General features: G+C 35.4%; 2 protein-coding genes across 2 annotated transcripts in view; both read right to left on the reverse strand.

Annotated features, from left to right (window-relative positions):
* Positions 1 to 20,890, reverse strand: part of LOC108577217 (protein numb homolog) — a 323,128-nt gene that overhangs the window by 56,906 nt on the left and 245,332 nt on the right. The gene's annotated exons all lie outside the window — the stretch shown is intronic.
* Positions 1,076 to 8,075, reverse strand: LOC108577179 (histone-lysine N-methyltransferase SETMAR-like). Its single transcript, XM_017940293.1, has 3 exons — positions 7,610 to 8,075; positions 7,222 to 7,546; positions 1,076 to 1,280 (listed from the first exon to the last, which is right to left on the reverse strand). The coding sequence occupies exons 1-3, from the start codon at positions 8,073 to 8,075 to the stop codon at positions 1,076 to 1,078; spliced, it is 996 nt and encodes a 331-aa protein (XP_017795782.1).

Raw genomic sequence — 20,890 nt, forward strand, 5'->3', positions numbered from 1 at the left:
GATTTTATCCAAAGTTGTATGTTTTAATCTACTTCTTTTGCTATGATTATATTTCCTGCCTTCGAAAAAATCCTTTCGCAAGGATCCGATGTGGCACGACAGGACAAAATTAATTTTGCTAATTTCGCGAGGTTGGGATACTTAGATGTATTATTTTTCCAATACTGTAATGGATCTGAATATCTATTAACATAACCTTTTCCTATATAATTTTCGAATTCGTTTATCGGGTCAAAATGATACGCACTAATGAAATTATGTCGAGTTACTTCATTGTTAAAAAACGTCCACAGTGATGTGTTATTAAGATTAGGTGTAGTGTTGTTTATCTCTAGTGAAATACCGTCAGTAACTGCTACATTTGAAGTTTGATCTATTACTAACACCTTTGTTTTTTCAGCATTTTCGCTGAATATAAATCCTAGTACTTTAAAACGCGGGTCGAGAATTGCCGCCAATATGTAGTATACAGGGTGAGTCACGAGAAGCAGAACACCTGAATACCTTGTTGGATTTAAAGATATGAAATGTAGGTACATCAGAATTAGAATGGTTTCGAAAGTAAGCTGCTTTTGATATATTCAGTACATTTTGCATTTGAAGTTGCGTTTTAACTTGTCTTTCGCTGAACTATTATATTATATTAGATTTAAAATAAGATGCCATACAGCGACATTTACGATGGATAGTTACTAAATTGGGAATGGATCCTAAAGATATTTTTACAACTAAATTTAAAGTATGTACGAAACATGAAACACTACATAAGTACAGACATCCAAATTTCTTGCGGCTGCAAGCATATTTGCTGTGTTATCTGTCACCACACATTTTACCTTCCCTTGTAAATTCCATTGACAAAATATATTTTTTAAAGTTTGAAATAATGCATGACTTATGTGGCTTTCGCTAATCTTTTCGTTTTGGAGTGTATAAGTTTTAAACTCGAAATCCTTGTTAAATAAATGACACGTAACAGATATGTATAATATTATCTACGTTAATGCTGGTCCATGTGTCACATGTTTCCGATGTTTGCATCAAACTCCTCTTGTATAATATGCCTTTTTTGAATTTACGCATCTTCCACTAATGTTTCTAATGTCCTTCTGCATGGTACAGCGTGTCTTGGGTCGAGATACTTGAGTAAAGCTCGAAAACCTTTATCTTCAACAATAACGAATGGTTGTAGATCAAATACAATTAAATCTACAAACATTTTGTTCAGTTTTAACTTTCTTTCGTTATTATATAAAAACATATCAAGTTTACTGTTATAACTGAATATAGAAATAATGTGAATGTACAATATACAGTGTAGGTCACCAGACATTACCACTTCGGTTTGTATGGCTGTTATTATTCGTAGCGAAAAATATGACATGGCCAGCAAACCTAATTGATGGTTAAAGAGGACTTGTCAATGCACGAGTTCTTATCACGCTATAAGAGGTGCTGAAAACAGTACCCAAGTCAGCAAATTAGCTCATAGAAATGTATTCTGATTGGTAAATTTAGGGGAGAGCGCGGTAATTCCGACTACATAAGCAAGAAATGTGTTAGGACAGCAAGGGAACGATTTTATGATACGTGACTTTATTTCAGTAAACCGTTATTTTTAATTTAGCAGACCGGTCTGCAGCCAACATGCGGCACCTAGACTTTCTAAATATTAAAGAATAGGCTATTGTTCAGCTAGCAAGGCAAGATACCATAAAGTCATCTCCAAAAGGGTCTTCGAAAAAAACCGATGTAATTACCGAGGCCACTTGGTAAACTCCCTTCCGAGCAAGACGGAAGGTCAGCGTTGACCTGGCTGGATTTTCCCCCTTGTTGCCAAACTTCGCTTCGCAACGACCATCATCGTCACCCCCGCTCCAAGGACATTTCGCGCTCCAGGCGCAATGGAAGGGGGTGATACGGGGTTGGTCAATTAGCATTTTTAAGAACCTCCCTTTGCATCCCTTCCTCAAATTTGGGAGAATTTGGAGAAGGGACAAGCAAATAAAAGAGAGTGGAATCAGCGAGATTCAACAACTATTAGTCCAGTATCAGTTAGAAACTATTAGTCCAATATCAGTTAGAGACCATTAGTGCAATATCATTCAGAGACTATTAGCTCAGTATCAGTCAGACTATTAGTTCAAGATCTGTCAGTTTCGAACATTAAGAGTTAACTAGTAGGATCTCGAATCAGCGAGATCCATTCATTAGCAGTCTCAACCACTAAAATCAGTCATCTGAACATTGTTAGTTAGTGTAAATTGAGAACGATAAACTCATTAGACGGCACCAAGTGCAATATTCGTAAGTACGCGGAAAGTGAGTGTCCAAGTGCTTAACAAAATGCTATAAAATTTGAACAAGTTACACATTGGTTAATTTTCTGATATTAATTGATAACTTGAAGTGTCTAGTTTGTATTAGTATGGCCGAGAAGCCATTAATTTACGTTGTAATAAAATTGGAAACAAAAGACTAAAAAAGGTCATTACCCCACTAGATAATTTCGGCCATCGTTTTTCTTTATAAAAGAGGTAAGAAAACTGTTAAATTAATAAAAAATTTTATTATTTTTTGTAGTTAGCAGTGATTTCACTTTTTTTGTTGTTACGGATTACGCTTTTGTTAGGACAGCAAGGGAACGATTTTATGATATGTGACTTTATTTCAGTAAACCGTTATTTTTAATTTAGCAGACCGGTCTGCAGCCAACATGCGGCACCTAGACTTTCTAAATATTAAAGAATAGGCTATTGTTCAGCTAGCAAGGCAAGATACCATAAAGTCATCTCCAAAAGGGTCTTCGAAAAAAACCGATGTAATTACCGAGGCCACTTGGTAAACTCCCTTCCGAGCAAGACGGAAGGTCAGCGTTGACCTGGCTGGATTTTCCCCCTTGTTGCCAAACTTCGCTTCGCAACGACCATCATCGTCACCCCCGCTCCAAGGACATTTCGCGCTCCGGGCGCAATGGAAGGGGGTGATACGGGGTTGGTCAATTAGCATTTTTAAGAACCTCCCTTTGCATCCCTTCCTCAAATTTGGGAGAATTTGGAGAAGGGACAAGCCAATAAAGAGAGTGGAATCAGCAAGATTCAAACTACTATTAGTTCAGTATCAGTTAGAGACCATTAGTGCAATATCATTCAGAGACTATTAGCTCAGTATCAGTCAGAGACTATTAGCTCAGTATATCAGTTAGAGACCATTAGTGCAATATCATTCAGAGACTATTAGCTCAGTATCAGTCCGAGACTATTAGCTCAGTATCAGTCAGACTATTAGTTCAAGATCTGTCAGTTTCGAACATTAAGAGTTAACTAGTAGGATCTCGAATCAGCGAGATCCATTCATTAGCAGTCTCAACCACTAAAATCAGTCATCTGAACATTGTTAGTTAGTGTAAATTGAGAACGATAAACTCATTAGACGGCACCAAGTGCAATATTCGTAAGTACGCGGAAAGTGAGTGTCCAAGTGCTTAACAAAATGCTATAAAATTTGAACAAGTTACACATTGGTTAATTTTCTGATATTAATTGATAACTTGAAGTGTCTAGTTTGTATTAGTATGGCCGAGAAGCCATTAATTTACGTTGTAATAAAATTGGAAACAAAAGACTAAAAAAGGTCATTACCCCACTAGATAATTTCGGCCATCGTTTTTCTTTATAAAAGAGGTAAGAAAACTGTTAAATTAATAAAAAATTTTATTATTTTTTGTAGTTAGCAGTGATTTCACTTTTTTTGTTGTTACGGATTACGCTTTGTGTCCTTAAACGGAGCGGAATTTCAGTTAGTTAGATAGGAGGCCTGGAACATTCAACGCATGTGGTTACTACGTCGTTCTCCAATAGGTAGAAGGGTTGAGGACAGTGCGTATCGTAATGTTAGATATACTTCGAGCGGTAAAGGTATATCTTTGTGAGTTTAGCTTATTCGTTGCTAATGTTACCAAGAAGATGGTTATTGAATATAGGCAGATGTAATTCTACAATAACTATATTCTATTAATAATAATGTTTAAGTTTACAAAAGTTTTACAATGGTCTAAAGATAAAGTACACTGGTCGATTCTTGACTGGGCAAGAATCTTCCTTCTCGACTTGACACGGCGAGTGCGCAGGGGCGTCGTAGACAGGAATGTCTAGTTGACACTTACGAAATAAGTATTAAACTCGGTTGCTCGAAAGGGAGTTCAGCCCGATCTTGCTTGTGTCAAACGGCGATTATGAGAATACTGATCTACTTTAAAGTTCAGAGTGACACCAAAATCTGTATTTTTTGGTGGTGGGGCCCTAATTTTTCGTGGGAACGGAGTGCGTTCGTTTACCCTATCTCAAGGGCCTTCTAGGGGGGTGTGCGCTAGGCGGAAGTCTCAGCGCTGCCGCCGCGCCGTGTCGGCTAGTCTGCGTACGTAACATTGTTAACTGAATTTCTTGGTTTTCTTTCAATTTTTGTAGCAACATTAGAACCTAGAAATATTTTAATTTGGAAAACCATAACTTAAAATAATGTAAATATGATAACTACTGTAAATGTAATGTAAATATAAACTACCTTGTTTAATTCTTTGCAACGTTAAAAGCTGGCTGGAATTACCCGACACCTCATGTTCAGATATTTGAAGTAATACTCTGAATTGAATTTACATATAATAAAAAATCAAATGTGACTTTTAAAGTAGAAACATTCCTCTATTTAATGAAATTAATATTAATAATTTACGTTGATTCCAAGTGCTAATTTATCTTGCCTGAAAATTTGCCACTGTTACAAGGTTTCATTGCAAAATGAACATTCAGGTATTGTTTAAAATAAAAGGTGGCTATAGTCACAGAAATGATGAATATTAACTAGTTGCATCATTACCAAGTGGCAGTACCATACAAAGTCAAATCACGCGCTTTTTATTTCGAGATAGTAAAATGGCCGGAATTACCCCGCTTTCCCCTCCATGGTATTGAATTATTTAGTTAGTAGGACGACCAATGTAAATGGTCGTCACATTGAACCTTCTCTGTAGATAAAATCACTAGGTATACATTAACAAGAGAATCATAATTTTGTAGCCATACTGAAATTAAAATATCTCCTAAATTAATGATTTTTAAACATAAGTATGAGGTGGGTGAGGAACGTCGTTACACTGTGTTCACCCCAATTTATTAAAGTATACGTGTATGGTCGCATAGGCGTACAATTTGTCCAGAATATACAATCGTCTACGTTGTTGCTTGTCCCGGCGGCAGCGGTTCGGTGGGTACGTCACGATGGTCTGGGTTTTTATATTGTTAGGACAGGGAGACAGGAGTAGCGATAGATAAAGATAGAAGTGGAGAAAGTGGTGGAAACGGAAAATTCGTGGAAAGCGGGCCGTTCGTCCTCGTGCGAACCTGGATGCCACATGTGCGCTTCTTGGGCCACTCGAGGACGAAGGCAAGTCTTAACCCGGGGAGAGACAAAAGAACGGAAACTAAAATTTAAAGGAGTTGGAAAAGAGAAAGTTCGCGTGGAAGAATAGAACGAGGTTCGGTAAGGGTTTGTTGTCGACGACGTACCCGCCACAAGTAGGTTAACACTTTTTTGTAAGGAATATCAAGATGCATCAACTGATGCAATGATAAATATATGCTCCTATTTTAAAAAAACGTTAGTGACCTTCATATGTCCTCTACACGTCTACCTACAAAGAAATTATTAACATCAGAATGTGCCTCTCCTGAAACCATTCAATTCCATGTGAAACATTTTTCACTACGAATAATAACAATACGCATATTGAAGTGATAATATCTGGTGAACCACCCTTTATACGTCATACTTACTAGTACAAGCGATACCGGATGATTCAGAAGAATCTTGTTTATTTTGACGTGAATGAATGTTGTTCAAATGTTTTATTAATATAGTGGTTGATTTGCAAGCTTCAAACTGCTTGCAATATAAATGATATTGTGCAAGTGCGTCATTGGATTCCTTAAAGTATGCCCAAACCCACGATCGTTTTAACATTTCAGAAGCAATTACTGATGACTGATAATATGCAGTGTAAATTAACAAAATTGCTCTCACACGTTCAGCACGGTCACGGTTTGACCGATCTGTGAATTTAGATCCAACGTATGTATACTGTCACTCGCACAAAATGCTAACGCAGACTGTTGGAATAATGGAAAAGAGAATATAATAGAATGAATATAAATACAATAATAGAAAAGATAAGAAATAAATTGATATAATACACACTAACAATATGTTAATCCTAAAATTATATATTTGTATTCGATAAAATAACGAAGTTATAGCTCGTTTAGTGTGACACCACATCAAACGCCGGCGATAGGGAGAATGGAGTTTCGCAACAGTAAACCGCTTGGTACTCTGCACATACATGTGGAATTTATTTGGACTTGTGATTGAGGTTCGAAAAAGTGTCTTTAAAATCATCATAATAATAGTTTATTAACACAAGTAAAGAAATAAAATAGAAATCAAATGTCGACGTTAATTATAAACCATCCTCTCCTTTTTTGGCAGTAATTATATTTAATAATGGATTTTTGCCCATTCTTAAAGTATTATCAGTAATGGGGGTAACAATTGGTGAAGAAACTGAAATGTATGTGAACTGCTGTAACAAAACTCGCATCAATCTCTCGGAACTACGCATAAGTGACATCACTAAAAAAGCCAGAACTGATCAGAAAAAAGAAAGAACGGCTCAACATTTGTTTCAAGAAGAGGAAGGTCCTCTCTATGGTCCTGGACTAGCAAATTAATGATAAATAACATTATCCCTATGTGAATTGTACTTAAAACTTTAAACGCGCTTTTCTCGAAACCATGTTTTCTGAAATGATTGCCACGATATGGCAAAAACTACTGTACCAATCGAACTCAAATTTTGCAAATGTCTTCAGTATATATGTATATGGCTACGGTTGGTAGTAAAATTATACCAAAATATTGGGTTGTCCGGAAAGTTCGTGCCGATTTTGACAGAAGATTGAAACGCAACGCATTTAAGTTTTGGTATATATTTATTAAATTATATAAGTGCCATTTTGTTCCACAACCTTTCTCCATCTTTCAGGCAACTTGAAAATTCCGTCCTTCCAGAACTTTTCAGATTTTTCAGCGAAAAACTTTTCTATGTGATTTTTTATTTCGACCATCGAGTTGAAATTTTTTCCATTAAGGGAATTTTGCAAAGACCGGAATAGGTGGAAATCTGAGGGCGCGAGGTCTGGTGAATATGGCGGATGGGGTACAACATCCCAACCAAGCTCCAACAACTTTTGTCGCGTTGTTAAGGACACATGAGGCCGCGCATTGTCCTGGTGAAACATGACGCCCTTCCGATTCGCCATTTCTGGACGTTTTTGCTCAATTGCTACCCTTAAATCCTCTAATTGGGAGCAATATTTTTCAGAATTTATGGTTTCGTTGTTTGCCAGAAGGTCATAATAAAGGATCCGTTTCCAATTCCAGCAGACGCAGAGCATGACCTTCTTCGGATGAAGATCGGCTTTTGGGGTAGCTAATGATGGTTCATTCTGCTTTCCTCAAGACCGTTTTCGCTGAACATTGTTGTAAATTATACATTTTTCATCTCCCGTCACTAGTTGCTTCAAAAACGGTGTCTCCTCGTTTCGTTTATAGACAGAGTCGCAAATGGAAATGCGATCCATCAGGTTTTTCTCCGTTAAATCGTGCGGAACCCATACGTCAAACCGGTTTATGTAGCCAAGCTTTACAAAATGCTCGTGGATGGTCGATTTTGATATGTTTAACATTTCTCCTACTTTACACGTCGTATGATGTGGGTTATTCTCGATCATTGTTTTAATCTGATCTTCATCTCTGGTAGAAGGTCTACCCAGGCGTTCTTGATCTTCAAGACTGAAATCACCAGCTTTAAACCTAGCAGACCATTTCCGCACAGTTCTATCAGCTACAGCACCTTCGCCATAAACAGCGCATATCTTGTTTGTCGCTTGTGTGGCGTATTTGCCTTTCCGGTAAAAGAAAAGCATTAAATGCCTATAATGCACTTTGTTTGCTTCCATATTCAAAGGCGTATAAAACTGACAAAAATTAACGTACCGTAACTAAAATTTTTTCCACATATGTATGAAGTATCGTCTGATAGAAGTACCGTCGTTTGTTTTCAGTAATTCTAATATATTCAGACCTGTCTTTATGCCACCTACTGAAAATCGGCACGAACTTTCCGGACAACCCAATATATTTTTTTCTAATTTTTACAACCTCTGAAAGATGAAAAGAAATCGAAACTTCATATTCAAAGTCCCGCTATTTTTTTAATTTTCAATATTTTTCCTTTATTTTACTACTGACCATAGCCAGAGACATACTACATAAGAATAAATTGGATTTTTTAATTTCAGATAAGCAGAACGGCTCCAATCATGGCAACCATCGACGTATTTTTTTTTCATGTCCGTGTTTGACGTGTTCCACAGCAATTAAATTTAATTATTTTTCAACAAAGAAATTTGTAATCATTCTTCAAAGACAAGTAAATACATAAGAATAAAGCTCATGTTAATAACTGTTACTAAACTTCTATAATAAATTATATAACTTTTTAATAAAGCGTTAAACAACCTGTGTTTATATAACATGTTTTTCTTATTTAGACCCATAGAATATATCGACAAAATTTTGCATCTTAAACCTGGGACAATCTGTATAGTGTGTGTGATTTATCTGAGAACGTGTAAATATCTCGAAAAATACGGATGACACGAAAAAATATTTGACACAAAAACTGTAGGGTACCAAGGGGTACATATGTATGATACCTATATTTATTTGCCCTTGCGATGACCTTGAAAAGCTTTATGAAGGTCATGTTAAAATTTTTAAATAGAAAGCTATACTCTTCTTTACATATTCTTGTAGCCGACGTTAAAACGTTTTCAAAACACTACATACACGTGCATTTTGAACTTTAATTTAGACATAATTTTGAAATAAAACAAAAGAAAAAAGTTGAAAGTGTAAAGAATTTAACTAAGTAGAGAGTTCTGTTCTTGTAGTCGAATATTGTAATCCAATCTTTTTTATCACTTTTAAGGTTCCATCCAAAATTTAAGGCTGCCTACCATAACGTGGCAATAGATTTTAGGAACAAATACAGTACACTGTAATGATCCCATAATTTTTTAACTGTATTTGGACCACAGACAGTTCACATGAACATATAATATACAATAACATTCCACAGTTTATATGTAAATGATATAAATAGTATTTGATATATATTTTCGGATTAACCGGCCATTCGTTTATGTATTACTAGGGTGGATTGGAAAGTTCACGGCCTAAGTATGAAGGATTGCAGCTAAGTGCTTGTAATTTTTACCGAATAATATGTAATTAATTGTGTACTAATGTATACAGTTTAGTGTCTCTGTCGTCATTTTTCTCCCTTTTAGAGCTAGTGAAGTAGAGGTATTTGCAGTAGATGGAGTAGAGATTGCAGGAGATGGACAAAATTAGAAAACGAACAGCGATCCAATACCTGAAGACAAAGGACCTCACTTCAAAGATCATTCAAGGACCTTGCAAAAATTATTCCAAGTCCATGCGAAAATCATTCAAGGCCCTTGCGGTGATGTCCTTTGTCACCAGGTACTGGATCATTCCTCGCTTCTATTCGTCTCTTCTCCGTCGCTGTAAACACCCTTACTTCACCAGCTGTAATAGAGAACAAAAAACTGACAGACTTCGTACGTCGGTATACAAATGATCACAGATTACACCGTAAAAATTGCAAGCACCTAGCAGCAGTTCTTCCAACTTAGGCCGCAAACTTTTCAATCCACCTTTGTACTACTTAGTACTACTTTGAAGAACCAAAATAATATTAAATATTATTTCAACTTTTTATTATTCCTCACCAACACGACGTCTCACGTAGATTTTGCCATCCGATACAAAACAATTAAATTTACTTTCGACCGTAAATATAACTTTTGTCCAATTACAGTGGTCTTTAACGAACTGGAGTCTAGCACGTCGATTTTTTCAGGTATCAGTGATCTGTGTGGTGCAACTGTACCTATTAGGTTAAGTTTTTTTAAACGGCGTTGAACAAGTCGTATACTGATTTCACTGTGAAGATATGACAATATTTCACCGTGAATATTAACTGCAGTTTTAAAATGGTTGGCTTCAGGAAGCCGGCAAATCAAACGACCTGTTCGAATGTCTGCTTTATGGGGTTTGGACTTACGAGGAATATATTCTGAAGTATTATAATATTTATATGTTACATAGCTTTGTGACAAACTCCAACAGACATGCCCCATTGTTGTGAAACATTCCGATACGTTAGTCGATACGATATATTATTCCGATACACTATATTTTTCCCTTTACTCATCCCTTTACCTTTGAATTCAGTGTGTACAAACGTCTAATTGTAAGTATGCGGACAAACCAGCGAGAACTAACTGAGAGATCAAAAAATTGTAACAAATGAATGTTACAGAAGGATGTTAACAGTGTTCGCAAATACGTGCTTGCGACAATGTAATAAATGTAAGGCGAAACGTACTCTACAGCCTATAATATCAAAGTTATATGAATAATATAAAACAGAATTATGACGTATACCTCAGATATATGTATAAAAATATAATGAACTTAATTAGAAATATGTTTAATACCATAACAGAGATAATGAAAGTACAATCATTCGCATATTCGCCACTGTAAATATGTATTGTACTTACATACATAGTATATGTATATTATAGAATCATCGTATACTCGCCGCGTTTCTGATTTTCTGATTTCTGAGAATCCCACACTACCTCGCCTCTCCCCATTCCAGGAGAGACTTTGGAAGATTTCCCCCACGTAAAAAAAAAAAAAACAAGATATGCCCAAATTAAGTGTACTGACTTACTTAAACATGTGAAAGTACTTGGAAATGCATATAATGACCATTTAATGAATAAAGTATGTCAATTATACGAGTATGCCACTCTGTGTTCGAAAGGTTAGAAGATATCGGTTTATAATTTTTTTAAGTATGAACCACTTCTCAAAAAAATCTGAACATATTATACATTAATAACCGTAACAAGGTGCTAAAACTGTAGAAAAATGAACATGGTCACACGAAAAACTAAAATAATAATATAAACGAACATCGGTTTTTGATTTTTCTAGGTACCGTCCCCCACTTCGAAAAATCTGAAAAAATTACACATTAATATCCATAACAAGACACTAATACTGTAAAAATATAAACGTGGTCGTTTAGTAATTTCAATATAAAAACAACATTTATAAATTTTCCGAATTTTTTAAAAATCGATTTTGCAGTCAACAATTCTGAAAAAATTCACAGACATGGACGCCATTGGGTAGCACATCCATGATTATTTTCATAAGTTTTCATCGAGTAGAACAAGAGAAATGGAGCTTAAACTGTAAATTGCGTTTCACCCTGTAACTACCCTAGTGGTAGGAGTATCAGCTTGATACTTGGCAGAAAGGGTTTTCTTCGAGTGGTCTATCGAATGATATGCACCAAGATCAATTCGGTTTGGGGGCACTTTTACCATGCTTATTCGGCTAGGCCCTTTTAAAATGTGACACTAATATCAGACAGTCTCATATTGCTACCAATCAAGTGTCTCATAATGCTGCCAACTTGCCATTTTATATTGTATCATACCGCAATCAAAAGTACAATATACTTCAAATCTTCATTAATATTCTCAAACTACGATTATTATAAAAAATCACAAAATAAACCAAAGTAAAAACTTTCCGTTGCGGACGAAACGAAAAGCGTCCATTAAACAAAAAAACGGCAATGAACAACAATGCCTGTTATGGGAGGGCGTTATAGTCTTTATAATACTTCATTTCCAATCATTGGTGTCTCATATTCGTATCCTCTCCTCTGCTAACGTGCTCTTAGGACCATTTTAAAGGGAACAAAATGCTCTTTCTAAATATGTATGTACAAAAAATATTTATTATTATTAATATAAACAATTAATATTCAATGTTAAAAATTTAATTTCAGTTTTGCCGCTGTTCTACCTCTTAGACTTATTTGGAAAAAATACTGGCTAATTCCTGGAAGTTTCCTCCACAACATAAGCTTTTGAAAATGATGGAGCAATTTCAGGAACCTAGTGAAGTGATGGGTCACCAATGGATGAATGCGCGTTACTACTACAACTTGAGTAAGTACTTGTATAAAAAAACAAACTATTGAAGTTACCATTATCTTTCAATACATCTAAAACTTATATATGTATCTATAGAATACCGACAAATGCATTCCCTTAAATACAGAGTGGCATGTATAATTTCATAATATCTGTTTTCTAATTGCTATTGCAATTCGAACATTCTACAATTTTCCATCAATATTATGTTGGACGCTTAGTTTCTTTGCAATTAGTATCTGCAAGCAAATACATAAACGCAATAGGGTATTTCGCACACTAAATTAATCGGATTTATAAGGATATTGTGGATATTAATCAGACATAAAGATTGGAAACGTCTTTGATCTTTTTTCAGCGTCGCTAACCGCGCGACATCATTTAAACAGAAATACATATCAGCAGGACCTCTAAACATTTTTCTACAAAATTCGTCAGCCTAAAAAGTGGCAGCAAAGTGAGAAACGTTAAAAAAAAAAAGTCGCGCGTTCTATCTACTTATTTGTAAGTCAGTAGCCGTGAGTTCATCCTGTGGAACTTTGATGCAAATTTTGAAGTACTTACTACCGCTGCTCCACTTTAATAAAAAATAACATCCTCTTCCTGGAAGCTTGCATTGTTAAATTCGTACGCTAAAAACAGTGGAATAAAGTGAGAAACGTTTAAAAAAAAATGTCACGTGACGAAGTCACGACCACCGTCCCTACAAATTAATAGGTACAAAGCATGATTCCAAAATTTTCTCTCATATTTACCATTAAATGTGTCGAATTTGAAAAAAATCAGTAACCTAGTGAGAAAAAGTGCGCGATATGACGTGGAATGGCTCGTATACAGTGCGTCTACGAATCTACGAATATTTACAAATGACGAGCACTCCGCTTTAAGTTTCCCTGATGAATCGTTAACAGTCGGCATTGAGAAAATAGGAGACAGCCAGTGTCTGGCAACGGCTGCAAGCCGAGTCGGGGTCCTAGAAAGGCCTGTGATCGAATCTTGGTCTCGGTTCCCAAAGAATCTTTTATATTAGAACCCTTCTCGAGCTCTCCCCTATTACAGGAAACGAATCTGCCCTCCTAAATCGGCACCCCTAAGAACCGGCCAACGGATCAAGAATCAAGGTAGATTGAGAAAGTCTCTCTCGCTTTCGTTCTTTCTTACTCTAGTCTTTTCTGTTCTCGATGTCTCTCGATCACTCTGTTGCTGCTGATCAGAAGTTGTTTACGCTGGTTCAATGATAATCCCTTAATAGACTAATGTACCACATGGGATTTAATGTCTTTTTGTGTACGATGTTCATTGAAGATGAGCATGTTATTGTTACCAAAAGTATTAAGGAGGTATTCTCGTTTGGGGAACTGAAAAAATCGATTTTTGGATTATACTATAGCATTTGATAGATGTTTAAACCCTTAAAAATATTTTTCCCGAGTCGTTTATCCAAATGTTTTGGACATTTATGTCTTCGAATATATTTTTTCCAAGTGGTTCGTCAAAATTGAAAAAGAAAAAAGCAAAGTTATAGTGACAGGCATTGGCAACTGCTGCCCGAACAGATCCAATTTTCAGTGAGCGGTGGTGAGAACGCTATAGTAGTGTATGTACATTAAGGTGCGTCTAGCATTCGCAAACTATTCACGAACAGTATGGAAATTGAATTTCCAAGAAATCTTCCGTTGCCGTATTTGCTCGTATACCTACTGTTCGTGAACTGTTCGTAATGTAAAGTTAAAAGGGACGTACTCACCGGCGAATATTTCATAGTACATACACCTCTAGTCGTGAACTATGTATGAGTTCTTCGCGAACTGTTCAAGGACAGTATGCGAGCTACTCGCATTCGGCAATTGTTTTTATCTCTCCTGCGGCTGTTTCTATTAGTCGTCACCATTTCGTATGTGGAGTGGTAACTTATAAAAGAGGAAAGTGTCCGCCCGTAGTCGGCTGCGGTAATAAAAGACAACAAGGGATTCGACCGGGACATACATAATTATAATTTTCCCAGACACCACTGTCTGAAATACGGCCGACGTCTACATACATATAAGAGTAGTTAGCATCAACAATTTGAAGTAATAATCGATTACTCCGATACATTTGGGGAAATTCGACTTATCGTCAAACTCGGTAGCTATTTCATACCAAGCTTCAGGAGTTTTTGGCCCCTAAAAGACAGTTGAAAGAAATTGAAAGTGAAAATAAATCCAGGAATACAATTACTTGTATGAATAATAATGCTTGTACCTGTATATACTTGCAGTGTTTCATTCAAAGTTGAACAAGTGTCAAGCACTATTCGAGATATAATTTGTTCCGAAACTTTGAAAAAGTACATTAGGCTAGTAAAAGAATCGCCCGTATCTAAAAAATGCAAAGTTATAACCAAACGTTAATATGCTGGAATAGCAGATTTGTAATTAGTATTCCACTTTGCTGTAGTTGGTCCTATTAATGTTAAGATGGTTTCAAATTCACTAGCTAATATTGGACAAAAGTTTCTGAAGCCACTTTGATCTTCTATCCTTAAATTAGCCAAAACTTCTGCGGTACTATATTTTTGGCGATTTTGAAACAATTTTCTCTGCCACTAATGTCGTTTATGCTTTTCCTTTTGAGTTAGCAAATGAATAACCACAAAACTAGCACGAGCTAACAACTACTCATAATTTTCTACAAATTTAAATTAAACTTATCAATATTTGTTTACAAGTTTCGATTTTCAATCAGTCGCAAGTGCACAGCGAATACAACCAACGAGATAATTTGTCTTAAGGAACTGATAGACTGATGTAAGGGTGATTCCACGCCAAATCGATCATTTTTTGAAGTCGATATCAGGGATTTTGTTCCAACTGAAATATAATGTAGTACACGTGAAATTTGGGGGGAGGGTAAGTCATCATTTAGCTTGTTTCGAATTTGTTTAAAAAATACGGACTTTCGAATTTGGCAATTTTTGCCCATCTTTATGAAAACACGTTGTGCTTATCAATTTTTATCTCGAAAACTATTGGAAGAATTCAGCTCACTTTTTTTGTTTTAATTTAGAAGGATGGCCCTATTGTAATAATATTTTTGTTATTTGAAAAATTGATTTTATAATACTGAAGATCATAAACAAATTTTTATTTTGTAAATTTCTCTGTGATGGGTTAGAGGGGTTTAAATTAAAAAAAAAAGTATGGTCACATTCCTTGAAATTCTACCTGCAAAATGGGGCCCTTTTGCAAGATGTAGTCTTTAAAATTAGCGTCACAAGGGGCTGGAAAGGGACTGATGTACCCCCCTTTTAGGTAAGCGAGCGAGTCCGCGTGCTGTGCTATTACAGACAGTTGTCAGTACCGCTCGTACCCCATAGTACTTTCGATATAGTCTGAAGATAATATCAATAGAATAATAATTTTATAAATAACTTGTGGATATTGTTTTTAGACCATATTGAAAGTGCTATGGGGTAGTAGCCGTACACACAACCGACTGTAATAGCAGACCGTGCGGCACACTTACCTAAAACGGGGATGCATCAGTCCTTTTCCAGCTCTTTGTGACATTAAGTTTAAAGACTCCATCCTGCAAAATGGCTCATTTTGAACATAGAATTTCAAGGAATGTGAACATATTTTCTTTTAATTTAAACACCTCTAGCCCATCACAGAGAAATTTACAAAATAAGAATTTGTTTATGATTTTCAGTATTATAAAATCAATTTTTCAAACAACAAAAATATTCTTACAGTAGGGTAATCCTTCTAGATTGAAACAAAATAAAAATGAGCTCAATTCGACCAATAGTTTCCGAGATAAAAATTGATAAGCATAGCCAGTTTTCATAAAAATGGGCAAAAATTGCTAAATTCAAAGGTTTGTATTTTTTAAACAAATTCGAAACAAGCTAAATGATGACTCAACCCCTCCCCAAATTTCACGTGTGCTACATTATATTTCATGTGGAACAAAATCCCTGACATCGACGTCAATAAGTGATCGATTTGACGTGGAATTACCCCTAACAGAATATTTATGAGTTTGGAAGCTGTGAAGTTGTTACGCGAACAATGTTCGGGAAAAGATCGAGTGGTGGTTGTGAAAAGTTTGCAAAGTGATTGCGAGGATTGTTTGTGAATAGTTTCGTGAACTGATTGCTGGTGCGTACCGACCTTAAAGATTATATGTATTAGGTTTCTGTCTCATTTTATGATTCTATCTCAGAAAATGTCATGTAGGTATACAGAGTGAGTTTCGTAACATGACGACTTCAAACAACTCATAAATTATTTGCTATATGAAAAAATGTTTTGAATAAAAGTTGCACGGTATCAAGATTAGAAAAGGTGAAAGAATTAAACACAAAACTTCAACATACGGAAGTAAAGATATTTAAAAAAATTAATTATTTTACCTTACTTGTAAAGAATATTATTGTCTGAAAACGTAAAGTAGCGTGTAGAATCGTTATTCTGTTTATAGGAAGAAGCGGTAATAACTAATTATCGTGTAAATTTTCAACCGGTGTGCCGCAAGATGTCCGCAAGTAAGTCCAAGATTTTTTAATACAATTTAAAAAAGTTAAAAAGGTACCGGAAAGAAAGATTATTTTTTTTGTAAATCAGTCAAAAATGTATACTGGTTTGTCAGATCGGCGTAAAAATATAATATATTTTTTGGTGTACTGTACAATTTCAGTAATTAGTTTATGTGCGTCGGGAAATAAAAAAAAGGTTAAAAATCGTCAATCCTATACCATTGGAAGTCGTAAAATCGTGGCAGCCGTTTTCTGATGAGAAATTTATCAAAAAGTGTTTATCTATAGCGGTGAAAAAGGTGTGTCCGGAAAAAGCAAATTTATTTACGAATATCAACCTTTAAGCGAGAATCGTATCAAAAAGAATTGCAGAAGTGACGCAAACTATAAGTCAACAAGCTCTGACGGAGAACCGTATGAAAAAGAATTTAAGAAATTGGTGAAAAATATGAGTGAACAATTGACATTGGTCTGTAAAGAATTTGTATGTTTTTCTCTCGCTCTCGATGAATCAACGAACATAACTAGTACCTCTCTCGTAAAGGAGAGAAGATATCCTGTCGTGCATAAAAGAGGCGATGGAACACAAGGACCTAAATAGATTGTACTCCGGTCATGGTTAGGAAATACAAAGGTTTTGTCGGCTACTTCCAAACAAAATTAAAAAGATAATAAGTTACTCACAACATAACACCAATCCACCGTGCGATACACGAGGAACATTTATGTGGATAGGATAATGATATACAAAATATTATGTCAATTATTATTAAAGTCACAGATTATATTCGTACGAGCGGTTTGAAGCGGCGACAAAAAAAAAAAGAACATTTTTAGAGGAGTTAGATTCTGAGTATGGTGTACTCTCTTTGCATTCAGAATCACAGTAGCTTAGTCATGCAAACATATTGCATAGATTTTTCAATTTTCGGCATGAAATTGTTGTTTTTCAGGACACGGCATGGTATCCTGTGTCGGATATTTGAATGCGCTAAATACAGAGTGCTACAACCAGGCACAGAATGATTCCACATATAAAAATGAACCAAAAATATAGAATAAAATTTTTTCACCAGAAGCTCAGTTTTCGAGAAAATTGAATTTCAAAATTCGCCGAGTACGCATGCTTTTGACTACCTCTCAGCTGTATGTTTGTACTACAATAATAACCGATGTCAATGTCATGATAAGTATTGATAATACATTTGATAACGATTTTATTAATTTACATTCACATTAATGAACGAATTATTGAAAATGATGTCCTTGTCGACTGATGCTGCGGTATTTTGGCACTGTAATTGTTCGAACGCCTGTACAATTTTGTGTTCAGCTAGTAGCAGCATGTTTACAAAATATAACACTATGAACAGTGTCATATAAATGTAGAAAGAAAGGTATCATATAAGTAGAAGTAATAGTTTGTAGCAAACATTTAAATTCAATTTTCCCGAAAACTAAGCTTTTTATGAAAAAATTTTGTTCTAGATTTCCGGTTTACTTTTATACATAGAATCACTCTCTTCCCGGTTGTACTACCCGTCTCAAACCACCTTGTATATCGCTCCAAGGGAAATATAGAACAGTAATACAATTCTTCCATGCAATTCGTTCTTTTAGAACAAAAATTAACATGTGAATAGATTATGTACTTGCAGAATGAAGACGTATTTCATTTTTCAGAATTAAAATTTCTAATAACTAATGAGGTAAATCTAAATCGTTGTATGTAGGTATGTACATACAGGGTGTCTGTTTTATCTCAATACAGCGAAATATCTTTCAAGGATGTGATGCTAGGAAAAAAATGTTTTAACAAAAGTTGTTTGGTACGGGGGGGATTATGTGGTACAAATATTTTTTTTGTCTCGAGTATGGTGGAGGAGATTTCAAAGTCTTGACAGACTGTCTTAAATTCAACAATGTTAGGTATACTATAAAGTTATGTGTGCCGATACATTTGTTTCGATAAAAATGACCGTTAATGTATAGTTGGGGCCACGATATAGCGAGGTCGTAAATTAAACTCTCAAGAATCGGCACCGATTGATGTTGCGGCACTCAAGGCCGTGTGTTGCAGTCTGTTTGAGGGTTCCAACAATAAACGAATGGTAGCATATGATTTGGTACTTCAAGTAGAAAATGGTATTTCATTTACAAATGGAAAATATGTTAATATTAAAGCTACACAATCCTTTTGCATTTTCTATCTGCATCTTGTAACCGTACTTCCAAATGCGGCTTTTCCCAGAAGAAAAAAACCCTAAATTGTCCTAGCTGAACTCAATTTTCAGTAAATATATTAGAATCAGTTTGACTTTCGCTGGATACAAGAATTCTTTGTACGGTCCTGACCATGGTTTCAAGTACTTATCTGCTCGTATCTCTGTCAATTTTCGGGTCCCGGCAGCTACTGCTTTTTGTTATATGATTATGTGAGAAAATCCGTCCCGAAAACGGTGAAGCGAGCCACTTGAGGCCAGGGCCAGCACACACGATGGGGGTGACTCGCCCCTTTGGGTTTTTCCCAGGCCTGCTTCACGTGGAAAGCGGACAAGGACCGGCAAGACGATGCACAGTAATGCCATTTCACGAAAAGCTGGCCAAAATTCAATTTTCGAAGTATACAGCAGCTTTTTGTTACTATAGCAGATTTGTTGTATGTACATCAGTGCACCAAAATGCCGCTTGAATTTTTTAAATATATTCATTGGTTACTGAGATATAGGCCGTCAAAGTTGACGAAGGGAAAGTTTATCTTTAAAAAATTCATATGTAAAACATTTTACCATTAAAGTAGATACCATAAACATAAACTTTCCATAGAAACAAACTAAAATATCTTTGATTTTACCCTTGCAATTCCCTTCTCAATATATCATAAATCTTAGTCATGTTTCAATAAAACGGAAGGAAAACAAAACTGTTAGTCATCGATATTCACGCAGTGACAATTTTCTTGATTAAATAAAGTTACATGTCAGATACTATATCAAATTGAGAAAATTTGCACCTTTTTAAGATATCTCTGCAAAGGTTAATATATTTGTAAAAAATTTAATATGAAATAAAAAATTTATCTAAAACACTAATGCAGTCTCACTTAATAATGTGTCCAAGATTATAACTTGATAAAGTTTCGGCTTGGAGCGGTCAGTTCAATACAGGAAGACCACTTCCGAAAGATCTGCTTTTTCAATGATTTAACCGAAACTTAGACTCTATTAGCCAATGATTGATTGTTGTATGTTATATCGTGATATATGTAAAGACAAATCGGAAAATAATCAATTTTCGCAAAAATTAACTTAAAAACAACGTTTACACCAGTGATAATATTAGACACTTCATTTTGAATTTTGCATTTTTGATCAGATATTCGAATTCAGCAACTCCAGAAACATAAGAATGCCAACTTTTATGAAAATCGAATGAACTTATGGGTTATGGCCAGCCTTTCGTGAAGTAGCATCACTGTGCGACGAGTCCTCACTCTTCACGAGACCATTGAACGCGTACTTTTTGCAAATGACGCTCAGACAACGGATATATAGTATTTGTGTAAAATACACCGTTGCGAGAACATAGAAACGTTGAGTTAATTTTACGCCCACCCTACTCCGGCACAGAATATTTTCTGACAATTATAATATGTATAATATTCTAAAAGTGTAGATCCAATAAATACAATTTACAAAAAAGATTAACCGTATATCGTTTTATTCATCGGATTTATATGCAACTAAACTAATTAAAAGCTAAATGCGCCGATACTTTTGTCCGTGACTGTATACATATGACTTTAATTACTTTTTTAAGATAGAGAAATCATGGTACCAATCTATTACTGTTATCGTATATTGTTCCAAAAGGCAGTAGTGACCGATCAACACGGAATTGGGGGGAGAGGGGCAAAATATGTATAAAATTTTAATTTCGAGTATTTATTAGTTTCCAAGATATTAGAAAAAAAAGCTTTCTGTACTATACATTGAATTTTGCCTATACAAACGCTACTAATACAACCGTCTTCGCTGTAGTAGTCGTCATTGACTGACAAATAGCTGATGACACAATACCGATATCGGCCTCAGCAAGTATCTATAGGATGTCCCACGTGAAATCGGTTATCGTAACT

Source organism: Habropoda laboriosa, unplaced genomic scaffold, assembly GCF_001263275.1.
Source record: "Habropoda laboriosa isolate 0110345459 unplaced genomic scaffold, ASM126327v1 scaffold50, whole genome shotgun sequence".
Taxonomy (NCBI): domain Eukaryota; kingdom Metazoa; phylum Arthropoda; class Insecta; order Hymenoptera; family Apidae; genus Habropoda; species Habropoda laboriosa.